The 17,730-nt window shown below is 44.5% G+C and overlaps 1 protein-coding gene across 1 annotated transcript; it reads left to right on the plus strand.

Annotated features, from left to right (window-relative positions):
* Positions 1-4,870: 4,870 nt before the first annotated feature.
* Positions 4,871-7,633, plus strand: LOC310687434 (olfactory receptor 13H1-like). The gene is made up of 2 exons (XM_083462482.1): positions 4,871-4,880; positions 6,259-7,633. The coding sequence occupies exon 2, from the start codon at positions 6,268-6,270 to the stop codon at positions 7,192-7,194; it is 927 nt and encodes a 308-aa protein (XP_083318608.1). The 5' UTR covers positions 4,871-4,880; positions 6,259-6,267; the 3' UTR covers positions 7,195-7,633.
* Positions 7,634-17,730: the final 10,097 nt, after the last annotated feature.

Raw genomic sequence — 17,730 nt, forward strand, 5'->3', positions numbered from 1 at the left:
CTTAGAGAGAGTTCTTTGTGAGCTTGCTTAATGTATATGCAATTAAGGAAAGACCATAAATGGTATGCTAATAGGGCGATGTAGCCTAGGATAGGAGGGATTTTGCCACTGTGGGTTAAACCACACAGCCTAGGACTTACTGATCAGAAGGTCGGCGGTTCGAATCCCCGCGATGGGGTGAGCTCCCGTTGCTCGGTCCCTGCTCCTGCCAACCTAGCAGTTTGAAAGCACGTCAAAGTGCAAGTAGATAAATAGGTACTGCTCCGGCGGGAAGGTAAACGGCGTTTCCGTGTGCTGCTCTGGTTCGCCAGAAGTAGCTTAGTCATGCTGGCCACATGACCCGGAAGCTGTACGCCGGCTCCCTTGGCCAATAAAGCGAGATGAGCGCGCAACCCCAGAGTCGGTCACGACTGGACCTAATGGTCAGGGGTCCCCTTTACCTTTACCTTTATGCATATGTAGTGCCTTAAGAGATAACAGAAATGTATATATGAAGAAGCCCCTCCCTTTGCTCAGGGCTCAGACTTTGGAACTGATTCCTCTGAGTCAGCTTGCTGGCTAGCCAAGCAATGAACCTTTTGTTATTCTTCATTCACTGCATGGAGTTTTCTTTCAGTCCAAACGCTGCTATTTTGCAACACTTTGTTAAGAATGTAATAATCTCAGAACAATCTACTGCTTCATAATAATCCAGTGAAAAGACACAGGGCCTAGAGGTCAGGCTTAGATCTTATGTGATAATGTATATTTCTCTCTTTTACTTATTTCCTTTGTTGGTTGTATAATCTTTTAATGAAGCCATAATTACTTTTGTTTATGATTATCTTTTTGCCAAAAATCTCAGAAACCTCATCAGGAGAGCTTTAAACTGACTAATGTGGGGGAGGGAGACAGTGCTCCTGAAGGTAGGAGTCTATCAATTGATGAAGATGATCATCCAAATGTCATAGACCAAATGGAGCGAACAGTACGCAGACCTAGTGGTGGGAGGAAAAAATCCTTAAATAAGAGACACGGGGGAATGATTAATGGACTTCAATGTCTGTACACTAATGCGCAAAGCATGGGAAATAAACAAGATGAGCTTGAGCTCTTGGTACAGCAAACTAAATATGACATAATAGTCATCACTGAAACCTGGTGGGATAAGTCCCATGATTGGAATGTAATAATGGGGGGATACAATCTATTTCAGAGAAACAGACCAGACAAGAAAGGAGGAGGAGTGGCGTTATATGTCAGGGATGTGTATACCTGTGAAGAGATCCAAGATTTAGAACCTCAAAGCCAAAGTGAGAGCATTTGGGTCAAAATTAAGGGAGAGAAGAATAACAGTGACCTCATTGTGGGAGTTTACTATAGATCCCCAAGCCAAACGGAGGACATAGATGATGCCTTCCTGGAACAGATGGCCAAGCATGCAAAAGGAAGGGAGATAGTAGTAATGGGGGACTTCAATTACCCGGATATTTGTTGGATGTCAAACTCAGCCAAGAGCATAAGGTCAAACAGATTCCTCACTGGCCTTGCAGACAACTTCATTGTCCAGAAAGTGGGAGAAGCAACAAGAGGAACAGCCATTTTAGATCTGGTCCTAACCAATGTTGATGACCTGGTTAGTGGGGTAGAAGTGGAAGGATCATTAGGCGCGAGTGATCATGCTCTTCTGAAGTTTACTATACAGCGGAAAGGAGCAGCCAAGCATACTAGGACTCAATTTCTTGACTTTAAGAAAGCCGACTTCACAAAACTTAGGGAAGTGCTGGGTGAGATCCCATGGACAGTAATACTAAAAGGAAAGGGAGTTCATGATGGCTGGGAGTTTGTTAAGAGGGAGATAGTAAAAGCACAACGTCAGGCAATACCAATGAGACGGAAACATGGAAGGTGCTTAAAGAAGCCAGGGTGGCTATATAAAGAACTTTTAACTGAGTTAAGATTAAAAAAGGATGTGTACAAAAAATGGAAAAGGGGGGAAACCACCAAAGAGGAATTCAAACAAATAGCCAGCACGTGTAGACACAAAGTCAGAAAAGCTAAAGCACAGAATGAACTCAGGCATGCTAGAGAGGTTAAAAGCAACAAAAAAGGCTTTTGTGGGTATGTTCGTAGCAAAAGGAAGAACAAAGAAACAGTGGGGTCACTCAGAGGAGAAGATGGTGAAATGCAAACAGGGGACACAGAAAGGGCTGAACTCCTCAATGCCTTCTTTGCCTCAGTCTTCTCCGATAAAGAAAACAATGCCCGACCTGAAGAATTTGGAGCAAATGATTCAGCAAAGGAAACACAGCCCAGGATAACTAAGGAGATAGTACAAAAATACTTGGCTAGTTTAGATGTATTCAAGTCTCCAGGGCCAGATGAACTGCATCCAAGAGTATTAAAAGAACTGGCAGATGTGATCTCAGAACCACTGGCAGTCATCTTTGAGAATTCCTGGAGAACAGGCGAAGTCCCGGCAGACTGGAGGAGGGCAAATGTTGTCCCTATTTTCAAAAAGGGGAAAAGAGAGGGCCCAAATAATTACCGCCCAGTCAGTCTGACATCAATAGCAGGGAAGATTCTGGAGCAGATCATTAAGAAAACAGTCTGTGAGCACCTAGAAAGGAATGCTGTGATCACCAATAGTCAGCATGGATTTCTGAAAAATAAGTCATGTCAGACTAACCTGATCTCGTTTTTTGACAGAATTACAAGCCTGGTAGATGAAGGGAACGCAGTGGATGTAGCCTACCTTGATTTCAGCAAGGCATTTGACAAGGTGCCCCATGACATTCTTGTAAAGAAGCTGGTAAAATGCGGTCTTGACTATGCTACCACTCAGTGGATTTGTAACTGGCTGACTGACCGAACCCAAAGAGTGCTCATCAATGGTTCCTCTTCATCCTGGAGAAGAGTGACTAGTGGGGTGCCACAGGGTTCTGTCTTGGGCCCGGTCTTATTCAACATCTTTATCAACGACTTGGATGATGGACTCAAGGGCATCCTGATCAAATTTGCAGATAACACCAAACTGGGAGGGGTGGCTAACACTCCAGAGGACAGGATCACACTTCAAAATGACCTTGACAGATTAGAGAACTGGGCAAAAACAAACAAGATGAATTTTAACAGGGAGAAATGTAAAGTATTGCACTTGGGCAAAAAAAAAATGAGAGGCACAAATACAAGATGGGTGACACCTGGCTTGAGAGCAGTACATGTGAAAAGGATCTAGGAGTCTTGGTTGACCAGAAACTTGACATGAGCCAACAGTGTGACGCGGCAGCTAAAAAAGCCAATGCAATTCTGGGCTGCATCAATAGGAGCATAGCATCTAGATCAAGGGAAGTAATAGTGCCACTGTATTCTGCTCTGGTCAGACCACACCTGGAGTACTGTGTCCAGTTCTGGGCACCACAGTTCAAGAAGGACACTGACAAACTGGAACGTGTCCAGAGGAGGGCAACCAAAATGGTCCAAGGCCTGGAAACCATGCCTTATGAGGAACGGCTAAGGGAGCTGGGCATGTTTAGCCTGGAGAAGAGGAGGTTAAGGGGTGATATGATAGCCATGTTCAAATATATAAAAGGATGTCACATGGAGGAGGGAGAAAGGTTGTTTTCTGCTGCTCCAGAGAAGCGGACACGGAGCAATGGATCCAAACTACAAGAAAGAAGATTCCACCTAAAGATTAGGAAGAACTTCCTGACAGTAAGAGCTGTTTGACCGTGGAATTTGCTGCCCAGGAGTGTGGTGGAGTCTCCTTCTTTGGAGGTCTTTAAGCAGAGGCTTGACAACCATATGTCAGGAGTGCTCTGATGGTGTTTCCTGCTTGGCAGGGGGTTGGACTCGATGGCCCTTGTGGTCTCTTCCAACTCTAGGATTCTATGATTCTATGATTCTATCTACCTTATGATAGAAAATAAAAATAAAACTATACATACATTAAAAAACTGTATTTTGTCAATGATTCTTAAAGGAATTGTATGCTTGTGAGGGGCATAGGTAAAGGTAAAGGTACCCCTGACCATTAGGTCCAGTCGCGGGCGACTCTGGGGTTGCGTGCTCATCTTGCTTTATAGGCCGAGGGAGCCAGCGTTTCTCCTCAGACAGCTTCCGGGTCATGTGCCCAGCATGACTAAGCCGCTTCTGGTGAACCAGAGCAGTGCACAGAAACATCGTTTAACTTCCCACTGGAGCGGTACCTATTTATCTACTTGAACTTGGACATGCTTTCGAACTGCTAGGTGGGCAGGAGCTGGGACCGAACAACGGGAGCTCATCCCGTCGCGGGGATTTGAACCGCTGACCTTCTGATTGGCAAGCCCTAGGCTCTGTAGTTTAGACTACAGCGCCACCCGCATCCCATTGTGAGGGGAATACATTCCATCAAATGAAAGATTGGAAGAAAGAATAGTGAGACAGAAGAAAAGTAAATTTATGTTGCTAATATGTTGGTGGTGCTTACCATATAATTTCCCTCCTTCCTACACTGTTCACAATATAGTCTTATTTAGATTATGAAATAATAAAGTCCAAAATGTTCATGTGCAGTATGTTCCCCCTGGGTTCAATTACATACGTTTACTTGTGGGATTCACCTCTGGGCTTACCTTACTTACTCCACAAGGACCTAGAATACAAATGCAGCTTACGAAAAAGGGAAAGAAAATGAGAGCAAAATACTTACCTTCTTTATCTCAAGGACTAAGCAGGACTCTTCCGTTTACATGGAAGTGAACTAGATTTCAATTCATTTCACTGACCTTAAAAACAAACATCACTCTCTTAACACCAACTTTCCCGCTACAACTTCTTTGTGTTCTGGGTCTGTGATGTATTGCGGAGAGCATATTGTTATAAACCTCTCAGATCAACATTAGGAGAAGTACCAGCAGGTAAGCATTTTAGCGAAAAGGGGATGAGCATGCTTTGACTTCTCCGTAGTATTCATACTGTTTCCAACACTTGGCCTGATGAAGAATCAGAGACATAGCTATCCAAGCTGGTTTGTGTGACTACCTACAATTAAGATGGCAATCCTATCTCAATTCTTCTTTCTTTATTTTCTTGATTACCTGGCTAAAGAGAACTGAAAGGTTGGGAGAAATTTGTGTTAAAATTTTATTTTGGGAAATGAGCCACTTATACGTAAGACTGTAAGTTTACAACTTCTGACTGACAGTGGAGGCAAAGCATTTCCACAGTGGGTGATTTGTTTGGGTTTTTTGTCCTTTAAACACATGCTCAGATATTTGTCGATGAGTTTATGACTTCCACAAGAATTCCTTTTTTTTTGGACAGGCTATCTACTGAAGAAGGAATGGCTATCTGGGTGTTCCATTTTTTTTTCCTTTTTTTAATAATATTTATTCAAAGTTTAAGGTTTCAAAAAGAAAAAAAAATACATAATATAAAAAAGAATACAACAATAACAGAAAAAGAGAAAAAGAAAAATATATAAAAATACATTCAATAAAAAAAAGATTTTATAAAAAGGAAAAAAGAACAGATTAAACCTTTACATAGCTTTCTTCCTTTACTTATTTCCTTGACCTCCTCACACCTCCCAATTTTGTATTCTAATTCAAATCGTTTTTTCAGCAAATCCTTCCAACCTTATTTTCATTTAAATAATTTAATTTAAAATAATATAATTTAACATCAACTCTTTCATCACATTCATCAACTCATTTTTACTTAATCCTTTATCTCGTATCTACCAAAACTACCTAATTTTCTTTTTCCAACACCTTTCTAACAGTCCTTAATTTTACAATATTTTTGAAGATATACTTTAAATTTTTTCCAATCCTCTTCCACCGACTCTTCTCCTTGGTCCCGGATTCTGCCGGTCATCTCAGCCACTTCCATATAGTCCATCACTTTCGTCTGCCATTCTTCCAAAGTGGGTAATTCTTGTGTCTTCCAGTACTTTCCGATGAGTATTCTTGCTGCTGTTGTGGCATACATAAAAAAGTCGATGAGTTTATGACTTCCACAAGAATTCTTTTCTTTCTTTTTTTTGACAGGGTATCTACTGAAGAAGGAATGGCTATCTGGGTGTTCCAGATAACCTTTTTCATTTCTTAGGTGTGCATTAATGTGGGTTTTGAACAACACACAGCAAAGCAAAGCAAAATAGGCACCCATGGTCCATACATTTGTCTTGGCTAGGTCTTCTGTCTTGGATAGAGGAGTTTTTTAGGGATGACCAAAACTGCATACCTCCCGCTGTGACATATTTCTAAATACTTCATTCTTTTCACCCTGCAGGAAAATGTTATGGCTGCTGAAAATGAGACTGTGCCGACTGAGTTCATCTTGATTGGATTATCCGAACACCCCAGAGCTCAGGCTGCATTCTTCTGGTTCCTCTTGCTTGCCTACCTCATTAGTGTGCTTGGCAATGGACTTATTATTCTGCTGAGTATAAAGGATCCTGACCTTCATACTCCCATGTATTTCTTTCTTTGTGTCCTCTCATCACTTGACCTTATCGTTACTAACAATGTACTTCCAAATATCTTGGTCAACTGCTTCATTTACATGCCCACAATTTCCTTCTCCGGATGCCTGCTGCAGATGTACATTGGTTTGTTAGCTGTCGCAACAGAATGCATCATCCTGGCCATCATGGCATATGACCGCTTTGTGGCTATATGCCAGCCCTTATACTACATGCAGATCATGAGCTGGAGAGTTTGCATAGCCCTGGTGGCTGTCTCTGTAACAATTTGCTTCTTCTACACCGTAGTCACAGCCCTGTTGCAGCCTACTGACTTCTGTGGCCGACACATCATCAACCACTTTGCATGTGAGTTACAGTCATTCCTCAAATTGGCTTGCTCAGATACACGTATCATTGAGTTATTTATACAAATTTCCAGCCTTTTTCTCCTAATACCACCCTTTGGTTTCATAGTTGTGACATATGGGCGCATAGGCCTGGCTGTAGTGCGCATCCGTTCAGCACAGGGTCGCAAGAAAGCCTTTTCCACCTGCAGCTCTCACCTTGTTGTCGTCAGTGTCTTCTATAGCACAATCATGATCATGTACTTGATGCCACAAGAGAAATCGGTTTCTGAAAAGGACAAGCTCATAGCTGTAGCTTATGGAGCTTTGACACCTATGCTCAACCCTTTGATCTACAGCCTGAGAAACAAGGACGTGAAGGGTGCCTTTTGGAAACTGGCTGGAAGGAAAATATAAGAATAAGTATCAAAACATGATGATAAGGCCATAGCTTTCAATTACTTTTATTAGCATAGGTCTGATCTGAAGATACTCGAGGGAAAATGATGTCCTTCACCCATATTTTTTTGTTAATGACATTTAACCAGCCCTGTTCCATTATAGCTCTCAGTTCTGTTCACCAGTTTCCCTCCCAGAGATCCATGTCCCCTAGAAGTGTCCCCCCCCCCATCTACATCCAGAATTGAAGGAAACTGCAGCAAGCGGTGACAGCTCTGGACTTGACTTAATTTGAAACCTTTTCCAAATCATATAAATGTTTGGAGTGACAGAGTTTCATTAAAAAACTGTATGTTCTCTCCTATTTTTATGGCATAGGGATTTTTTTATTTCAGCAGGTGAACCATTTTGTTTTATTTTTGTTGACAGCAAATTTTGCAAACCTTTTTTTATATTCTGAGCCTGGCTGTGTTGTAATAGCATTATATGTTAGGAAATATCAAACCACCTGATATTTCTTGACAGAATGTTTTTGATGTAATTCTGAGTTTCCTGCATGCCCATAAAAAAACTTAGATACTCCTATTTTTTATTCATTTGTCACTCATTGTCAGGGGAGTGCCATTGGGACAGGGGAGGGAGGCAGGGGGATACAGAGAGCCTCCAACGCTTCTGAGGAGCAGAAGCAGCTCCTTGTCCAACGGGGGGGGGGGGGGAGCCACACCTCCAGTGCAGCAGAGGGGGAAGGGAGAAGCCAACTGAGAGCCCAAGCGCCTCACCTAGCCTGGCCAGCCAGGAAACAGACACTCCCTTTCCGTCGCCCACTTTGAGCAGAGGGGTGAAGTGTAAGGAGGGGAGGCAGAGATTTGGGGTGTCTAAGTATTTATGCTGGGGGAGAAACCAGAAGGGGCCACTCCCGGAATCTGCAATAGACTAAGACAATCATGAACTTTGGGGTTCTGCACTGTAAATAGCTGCACAAATAAAAACCTGCAAAAGACAGTTTGGAGTCCTGCTTGGTTACTCGTGAGCAACCACATCACCACCTGACACTCCTGTTTAATATAATAGTATTAGAAACAGAATATCTTTATGTTTTATAAAAGAGCTTCTTCCTGCCCCTGAGAAATTTAAACTTTCCCAGTTTGATAGATTATTTTTATTTCTCTAATTGATTTGAAATGATTGACTTGACTTAGATCTTCCAAATCTCCAGATTCTCAGATATCCAGCTGGGGCCTCCTTTAATCTACGCTTTCTGTTTCCCATGTGTGTTACAAAGCTAACTGGCTGGCGCTGTCCACCTCCGGCCACATCAGGCCCCCAGGGAACAGTGGGCAGTGCCCACTTAGCCAATCGGAGGCAGGGGCTTGGGGGTTGCAAGCAGCCTGCCCCTACCCTACTTAAGAGGGCGGCCAGGTGTGAGGATGGGATTTTTCCACCCACCCACCTAGTCTTTAAGGGCCCGCCCATGTGGCGGGGGGGGGGGGAGTGGGCACGTTGCCTCTGGGCCTTGCTATGGTTTATTCAGTCACCATATCCAGGGCCAAGGGAATTTTCTCCTGCAAGTAAACTGGCCAGATTGCAGGTTTTTGCCTACCTCACATCAGCTTTCACAACTTTGGCAAATAAGGCATTGGTCTGGATACTTAATCACAGGGGTCCTGTGAGAGGGGTCCAGGAGGGGTGACTCTGTCCGAGAGTCCACTGGGGGGCCAATGAAGCAAAACACCCCTCCCAATGGCAGCCTCTGCAGGGTTGGGGCAGCCAGTCCATGTTGGGGGGTGGCTCCCCAGCATAAGTTCAACCCCACCAGGTTCCTGTCAGGAATCCATGTCTCTCCTTGAGGCCATGACACTAGTTTGGATGATAAGTTCAGTACCGTCTCCTGTCTAGTGCTGATAGACTGTAGCGTTGGCACACTTAATAGGCACAACTCAGACAGTAGATCTGCTTCATGTTCAAAAGGTACAGTGGTACCTCAGGTTACATACGCTTCAGGTTACATACGCTTCAGGTTACAGACTCCGCTAACCCAGAAATAGTGCTTCAGGTTAAGAACTTTGCTTCAGGATGAGAACAGAAATCGTGCTCCTGAGGCGCGGCAGCAGCACGAGGCCCCATTAGCTAAAGTGGTCTTCAGGTTAAGAAGAGTTTCAGGTTAAGTACGGACCTCCGGAAAGAATTAAGTACTTAACCCGAGGTACCACTGTATTGGCTTGTCCACGGGAGGTGAATCAACAAGGCTTCGTGATAACATAATGGCTTCAATGCTCTCTTGTTGAGTTGCCCTCACCTCTTGAGTTGCCCACTACTCTGCCAAGAGTCTTCTTCTTTGGCGATCCCTCGTAGCCGAGTAAGATTGTCTTCCATAAACATGGTTTTAACAATGAGTCCATAAGTGATTGTGGAGGCCAGTTCTGGATCCACACATCCTTCCACAGTGGGGACCTTGGTTTCCGGGCGGGAGTTGATCATAGTGTGGATTTGCCAAGCGTGCCTTCCTCTTGGCACAGTTCTCCCTTGCGTCCTGAGTTCGAGCATCTTCAAAGCCCATGACACCTTTGGTGAAGGCTGTTCTCCAATTGGAGCGCTCGCAGGCCAGTGTTTCCCAAGATTGATAATTTTGGCATCACTAAAGTCTGCTGGGATCGCTTCTCTTTCCCAGATTTTTTCGATGAGCATGTAAAGTTGTTGTGCAAGCTCAACTCCACCCACTTTGAAGATTTCAGCAGGTATCCCATCAGGTCCGCTGGCTTTGTTGTTTTTCATTTGGTTAATAGCTGTACACAACTGTCAGGGCCTCAGGAACAGAGGCACAGGGGAGAGAGGAAATGGAGAGCGAAGGGGAAGAATCGGAGGGCAGCGTAGGGGGGTATAGCAGTGACCCAAGAGATTCCATGAGCTTCTCCAGCGGATCAGAAGATTCCCAGAAGGAGGCGCCGATGGTCAGGGCAAGGGGGGCCCCAGGGGGGACACACCAGAAACAAGGGGCCAGCGGGGACTCACAAAGCAGCAGTGGGAGATCAGGACCAGCTTCCCCACCAGAGCGTAGTGGGGGGGAAGAGTCCCATGTGTCAGGGCCAGCGTCTCCTCCAGCAGGGAGAGAAGATGAGTCGAGACTGACCACGCCTCTATCGGAGAGTGGGGGAACGGAGGGGAGGTCAAGTCCAGCTAGCCTCCCCGAAGGGGGAAGCAGTGACAGGAGCAGTGTAACGGTCAGGAGGAAGGTTGACGGCTGGGCGTGCGCGCCAAGTTCAAATGTACAGCAGAAAACCCGGATTGGGAACCAGGTCCTAAAGCCCGCCGGAGGCAGGGGGAAGACTCAGGGGACTCAGCGTCAGAAGAGTCTAGGAAGGGCGAGACCCCAGCTGACAGGCGGACCCAGAGGAGGAAAGAGCGGAGGAAGAGGTGGAGCAAGGCTAGAGTCTTAAACTGGTGTCTGGGAGGAGGAGACTCAGACGGAGCTTCGGCGGTCTAGAGTTTCAGACGTAGAGCTGCGCGCTGCTGATGTGAAAGACAAACTGAACTTCAATCAAGACTTTTGTATATAACAACGAACTGGCGTTGGTCCTTTGTGAGCTGGGACCTTGGGCAGCTCTGACAACAACTCTCCTAGATTTGGAGATACTGCAAGCTCGTCTCTAATTTGTTTTTGTGGAATTTGTGAGAGGACCTCAGCAGCTACGGGGGAGATGCAGTTAAGGAGATGTTGGTAGTGTTCTTTCCAGAGCAGTGCAATAGCTTCTTTATCTTTTAGAAGTGTGGTACCATCTGCTGAGTGTAGGGGGCATATGCCATGATTTATTGGCCCGTAGATGGTCTTTGTGGCTTTAAAGAAACTCTCTACATCATGAGTGTTGGCTAAGTGCTGGATCTCTTGAGCACTTAGGTAAAGGGACCCCTGACCATTAGGTCCAGTCGTGACCGACTCTGGGGTTGCATGCTCATCTCACTTTACTGGCCGAGGGAGCCAGCGTACAGCTTCCGGGTTATGGCGAACCAGAGCAGCGCACAGAAACGCTGTTTACCTTCCTGATGGAGCGGCACCTATTTATCTACTTGCACTTTGACGTGCTTTCGAACTGCTAGGTTGGCAGGAGCAGGGACCGAGCAACGGGAGCTCACCCCGTCGCAGGGATTCGAACTGCCAACCTTCCAATCAGCAAGTCCTAGGCTCTGTGGTTTAACCCACAGCGCCACCCATGGTCCCTTGAGCACTTAGTATAAACCTATTGGATATAGGTAACCCAGATCAGAGGGAAGGTGTCCCACAATGAAGTCATCTAATCTGCTTTTTTTGGAATTGGGCAGATTACTGAAGCTCTGTGATGAAGCAATCCTTTTCCTCCTTTTGATCATATTAGGGAACAAACGCTGTTCTTATATAGGGCAGCAAAATTCCAGATTCGGTGGAGTCCTGTCTAGCTGCTAAGCTAAAATTGGTGTCTTTGCTGTTGTTAAATTAGGCAAGCAGTCAATAAGCAGTAGAGGCACAATAGTCTTGCAATAGTTTTGCAGGTGTCATCAAATAACTTGGCAGTGAGACCTTAAGTCATAAACTATTGAGTTGCAGTGAAGGCAATAACATCTGCAAAACAACAGGCAAACGCAGTGGCAGAGCGGTAAAACAGTAAAATTAAGCAAGAAAACAATAAAACACTAAAACCAGTCCATAAAACAATAAAACTTAACTATAAAATCGGAAACTCAGTTGGGGCTGCTGGCGCTGTCACCATCTGACTGGAAGTCTTGCATTTTATGATTCTAATGGCAGAGGTTGAGAGAGAGAGAGAGAGAGAGAGAGAGAGAGAGAGAGAGAGAATGAGAGAGTTAGATGATAGATAGATAGATAGATAGATAGATAGATAGATAGATAGATATAGATAGATGATAGATGATGATAGATAGATGATAGATAGATGATAGATAGATAGATAGATAGATAGATAGATAGATAGATAGATGATAGATAGATGATAGATGATGATAGATAGATGATAGATAGATGATAGATAGATAGATAGATAGATAGATAGATAGATAGATAGATGATAGATAGATAGAGATAGATAGATAGATGATAGATAGATAGATAGATAGATATAGATAGATAGATAGATAGATAGATAGATAGATAGATGATAGATAGATAGATAGATAGATAGATAGATAGATGATAGATAGATAGATAGATAGATAGATAGATAGAGATATTTCTTTCTTTGATGGTGTCTGTATGGTTCTGTCATGGCCTTGGACTAGTAAAATAAAGCTTATCTTCTGAAAGGTTCTTATCAGGTAGCAGGTGGGCTGCCATAGCCAAACCTACTGTTTCCTGTAATCAATAAAGCTGTGGCTTAATTCTGTCTGATCGATATTGATCCAGAGTAGATTCCAATGTAGAGCTAGCAGAGTAAAAACTGAAACACACTGCAGGATTCCCAAAAAATAGACCAGAGGCAATTGTATTTCATCCAGCAGAGCTTTACTGAGGAATGATGAGGAATGGTGGAATGGAGGAAAGTAGTAGGTCAGGCTTAGCTCGGAAAGGAGGAGATATGAGAGCCCTCTTCAAATATCTCAAGAGCTGTCTCATGAAAGATAGAGCAGGCCTGCTTTGTCCTGCTCTGGAAGGTAGGGCCCAAACCAATGAATTCTAATTCCATGAATGGAGATTTTGACTGAACACTAGGAAGATCGTTCTGAGGGTAAGCGTTGTTTGACAGTGGAATGGACCCCCTTGGGGGAATGGACCCTCCACCTTCAGTGGAGGTTTTTAACCAGAGATTGGATGGCCACCTGTCAGGGATTCTTTAGCTTGGACTAGAAGACCCTCAGGGTCCCTTCCAACTCTACAATTCTAGGATTCTATGATAAATGCTCCATTTTGACCTGGCATTGCTATCCCCCACTCTCACCAACTGCCCCCCCACCTCCTTCTGATCTGGGCCAATATCCAATTCCACTCTGTTGCTTGGAAGCAGCTGCCTGTTACTTCACACACCTTTGCTGCCTGTGGACATTCGATGCTCATGGAGCAATATTTGTCTGACTTGGAGCCAGACGTGGTGAGGAAACAGAACTTAGCGGTGTGACCACAGGCTTCCCACCTTGCCTGCTGCATTGTGCACTTCAGTCTCTTAGGAAAGGATGCTGAAGACATCCCATGTCTGTGTGGGTTGCAAAACATGAGCAAATGCCCTGTAAATTTCACAGGACAGGACACAGCACAGACCAACAGCTCACAACCGGCACTAATAATCCTCCCCCAGAATAATATGAGAGTGTGATCCTCACTTTGGAGTGCCCCTCTTCTGAGCCCCCCTCTCTCTCCCACAGACACACAACAATGCACACAATTTTATGCCAATGCCTGCCATTGCCAACAATATCAAAACAAAGTGTTGATTCAGCACTACAAGTAAAATACAAACAGCACAACACACACATTCAGACCAGTTCAGAAAGCAGCAGCTTGGTGATCAAAGAGCATTCGGGGGAAAGAGAGGATTATACCTGCCCTTCCTTTGGATGGCATGGAAGAGTTTGGTGCTGGAATGACTGGGTTGTTTCCAAGGCTGCTGTCCTGTTCAGGCAAGAGATTTCTGCTTGGTATAAGACATTTCCCTCCTCTCCACTGAAGACTCTCCCAGGCAACCTCAAAATCTGCTCTAAAGATTGGAATGACTCTCCAGAACAGATGTGGCGGTTCCTGGGGCAGAGATGGGTTTAAGGCAGTGTTTTCCCACATGAGGTGTGGGGTAGGGGTGCTGAGTTTTGTCCTTGCACTAGGCACCACTGAAATTTGAAGAGCAACATCCACCATTGTCCAAAGAGAGGAGAGGAATCAGGGGTCAATTTGTGAATTTGGAGACAAGCCATTGAGTTGCAGATGGTGGAGAGAAAGCCCAGGCAGAAATGATGTTGTGAGGTGTGGATCTGAAGGACCTAGCATGAGAAAAGCCCTGAAACGGACCAGCCCAAAAGCCTATCTAGTCCAGCATTCCTTGCTCTCTCCCACAAGCTCACACTCTCTTTTGTAAACCAATAAGAGGCTGTTTTCACAAGCAAGCGGCATAGAAATATAAAAACTCCCATCAGCCTCAGCCTCACATGGTCCTGCATGGGGCGATGGGAGTAGTAGTCCCAAACATCTGGCGGGCACCAGGCTGGTGAAGGCTGTGATGTGACCTGTGTCCAGCTCTCCCATCATCCCCCTTTGGTCTCCATCCCAACAAGGACTTCAAGACTTGCATTCTCACTCTCTTTCACAGTGGACATTTCTTTTGTTGTCCACCAGCATTACGCTTTCCATTCTGAAGTTGGGAATGGAGTAGTTGCTTTGGAAGACGCTAATCGGGCATCTAAACCACATGACCAGTCCAACAAAGTTGATGTTGAAGAATCATTGCTTTGACACTGCTGTGGGGGCAATAGCAAAGAACCTTCAGCATCCAAAATAAACCAAAAATGGGAAGTAGAAGAATGACATATGGATATGAATTTATTTACAAATACTGTAAGCCCATTGGTTTTTTGGCCCTCATCAAACTTTGAAATGCAAAGTTGAAGCAAAGTGTAAGAATCTCTGAGAAGATATGCCTTTCATTAATTTAATATAATATAAAATTTTCTCTTTTGCAATTTAGAATATTCATTTAGACAATCTTAAAATATCAATGACTTCCCGTCTTCTCTTTCTATGGTTCATTTTGCATAGCATAAATCCCTGCATATTTTATCTAAACTAAACCATTCACTATTCCATTATTATTTCCATCAAAATTTATTTACACAGTTGATTTTATCTTAATGCTGCCAACATTTTCAAGTGCACACAATTTCCCCCCATATATTAAAAAAAATGTTTTCCAATCTTTAAACAAATATTCTTCTTGTTCTTTTATACTATAAGTTAGATCCTCAAGCTGCTACATATTCCATCAGTTTAAGTTACCATTCTTCTTTGGTTGGGACCTCGCTCGTTTTCCATTTTAGGGCTGCCATAGTGGCATACATAAATAACCTTTTTTGAGGTGTCAAATAAGACACGTCTTTCCTTTTCCCTGCTATTTGTCCTCCAAATATGGAAAAGGAAAGGATGCTAAGAAATCACACTGTCATTCTTCAATGGATTGCTTGCCAGTGGGGTCCTCTTTGTGTTTTTGCCAGGGAAATAGGAGACATTAAATTCAGCTGACATTTAAAGGTCTGCCCAGCTAATTTGCACTTTCCACAATATTATGTGAACCAGAACAGAATCATCCTTCCAAATTCACTCTTCTTTGAATTTTCCAAGGCAGTTCTCAGGTCACATAACAGGTACCCAAACACACACAGTGGGGTACCAGTGCCACTGATAACCCACAAGAAAGAGCCTTTCAAAACCATCTAATTTTGTGGCACTATCTCTTGTAGGAGCAAACTCCATTATTTAACTATGTGCTGTGAAGGATCTTTTTTAAATGCATTATCTGAAGAAACCTTCAAAGGGCATACGGAGATCCCTGCTGGATCAGACCAGCAGCCTACAAGAGTCAACCATTTTTGGGAATGGTAACCAGAAGTCTACCAGAAACACACATGTGAGAAACAGCCACACCCTCTCTTGTGATTCTGAGCAACTGAAGTTCAGAGACCTACGGACTCCAGCAGTGGAGGGGAGACAGAGCCCTGGGGGCCAGGAGCCCTGATAGCCCTCTCCTCCAAGAGTGTGCTTTTCCTCTATTAACTTCATGGTAAAGTCAATGCATTGCTGGGAAATTAATTCTCCAATGCCATAGTTTCAGAAACAACTCTCTCTGCTTCTCTTTGTCAGTCAGTGACACTAGCCTGGTTTGTGGTCATTCTTCCATATGTGGTTTTGCACAAGAGAATTACTCAAATCCAGACGGCTCTTCTCATGTTCTTCTGCCCCGCAGGGTTTGTGACATCTATCCTGTAAAAGACATTTGGCTTCCCACAAGGTTTCAACAGTCCTCCATCCACCCATAAGTAGAGGAACCTCTCCTCCCCCAGACAACGGCTCTTCCACTTGGCTTCGGGCATCTCCAGGATTCCCACCAACCTCCAGCCATGAAGATCTTCTGCCTCCTCTCTGTCGCCTTCCTCCTCCTGATGCTGGTGGCTCCAGGTATGGCCTTCTTCTCAGATGCTTCTTCTCTGAGCTCCACAGCTCTCAGCTTTATTCATTTTAAACCTGCCTCTGAATACAAGTTGCTGGGAATTCCAAAGGGATGGGTAGGGAATTCTCTTGCCCCTCGGTCCCGGTCCCCCTTGAGAGCGTCCCAAATAGGGCATCTGGTTGGCCACTGTGAGACCAGGTTGATGGACTAGATGAGTCCCCTTTGGCCTGATCCAGCAGCCAGGCTCTTAGGATCTGATTGCCATCCCAATCCTAAAGTATGGAATCTGATCCAAAGAAGCTGTTGCTTAAAAATCTTTAATAACACATTTCAGTAAATTCAGCTTTGTGGTGGGGAAGAGAGTGGGCCAGTTTCCTGGGCAAGGGGGCTTCTCTCTCCAAGGTTGCCAGTGGCTCCCAGGAGAGTGACTTCAAAAAAAGCCGTTCTCAATTTCTACCATAGTTGACATTTCCCTGCTTCCTCTTCTTGGGTGGGAACTGGTGGAGACCATCGGGGAAGGCTTTGGGGCTGGGCTCACCCTCCCCTCCAGGAATTGGTCTAATCCTCTCTTAAAATCATCCAATTTTGTCAACATCACTACATCTTGGACAAGCCACTGGGACTTTGTGACACTGGTCCTGAAAGTATTGCACTGGCTGCCAGTGAACTACAGGGTTCAATTTAAGGTGTTGGGATGAGCATGCTCAGAAGTGCCCCTAAATAAGCTTGCTTTTAACCAAAACACCTGGGGACCATCCCCCCCCCCACCTGCCACTGGGAATATATGCATTACTATTTTTAAAATGAATGCCCTGCTTTTTTCTGTCCACAAGACATTTGTTCAAAGGCTATAAGCAACATCGATCCAACCACTAAAATAAAGAACAAACTGAAAACAGAAGCAAAAACGATAGCATTGGCCAGTTTGGTTAATTTTGGTTTCTCACAGTGTCTCCTCTTCCAAGCTGCAGCTGAGTCTTCCACAGTTCCATTTCAGTTTCCTTAAACAACAAAACAAGAGAACAGCATTTCTGCGTGGATTTCTCCTGATAACATGTTTGTATGTAATTTTGCCTGATCTGCAGATTTTGGCAGGGCAATTTCCCTTGGTGAAATTCATTTTGGCATGATATTTCCATGAATATATATGGGAACATCAGAGATACCCTTTGCCCTGGGTGTGCTTGGCCATATTGGCCGGGTCTAATTTTTTTTTTTTAAAGAAGCAGTTTAATGACTGCCTCTTTCAGTGGGTCTTGGAAGACTCCCTCACAGAGGGAAGCATTCACCACCCCGCAGAGCCCATCGGCCAGCCCTTCACGGCTCTCTTTTATGAGCCAGGATGGGCAAGGATCAAGGAGACAGGTGGTTCACTCATCCAAGCAGCCTGTCCACATCCTTGGAGGTAACAGATTGGAACTGATCC

The sequence above is a fragment of the Podarcis liolepis genome (assembly GCF_965112155.1).
Source record: "Podarcis liolepis genome assembly, chromosome: 10".
Lineage (NCBI taxonomy): Eukaryota > Metazoa > Chordata > Lepidosauria > Squamata > Lacertidae > Podarcis > Podarcis liolepis.

Coding starts and splice junctions, on each gene's coding strand:
- LOC310687434 (XM_083462482.1), top strand. CDS start 6,268: ATGGCTGCTGAAAATGAGACTGTGCCGACTGAGTTCATCTTGATTGGA.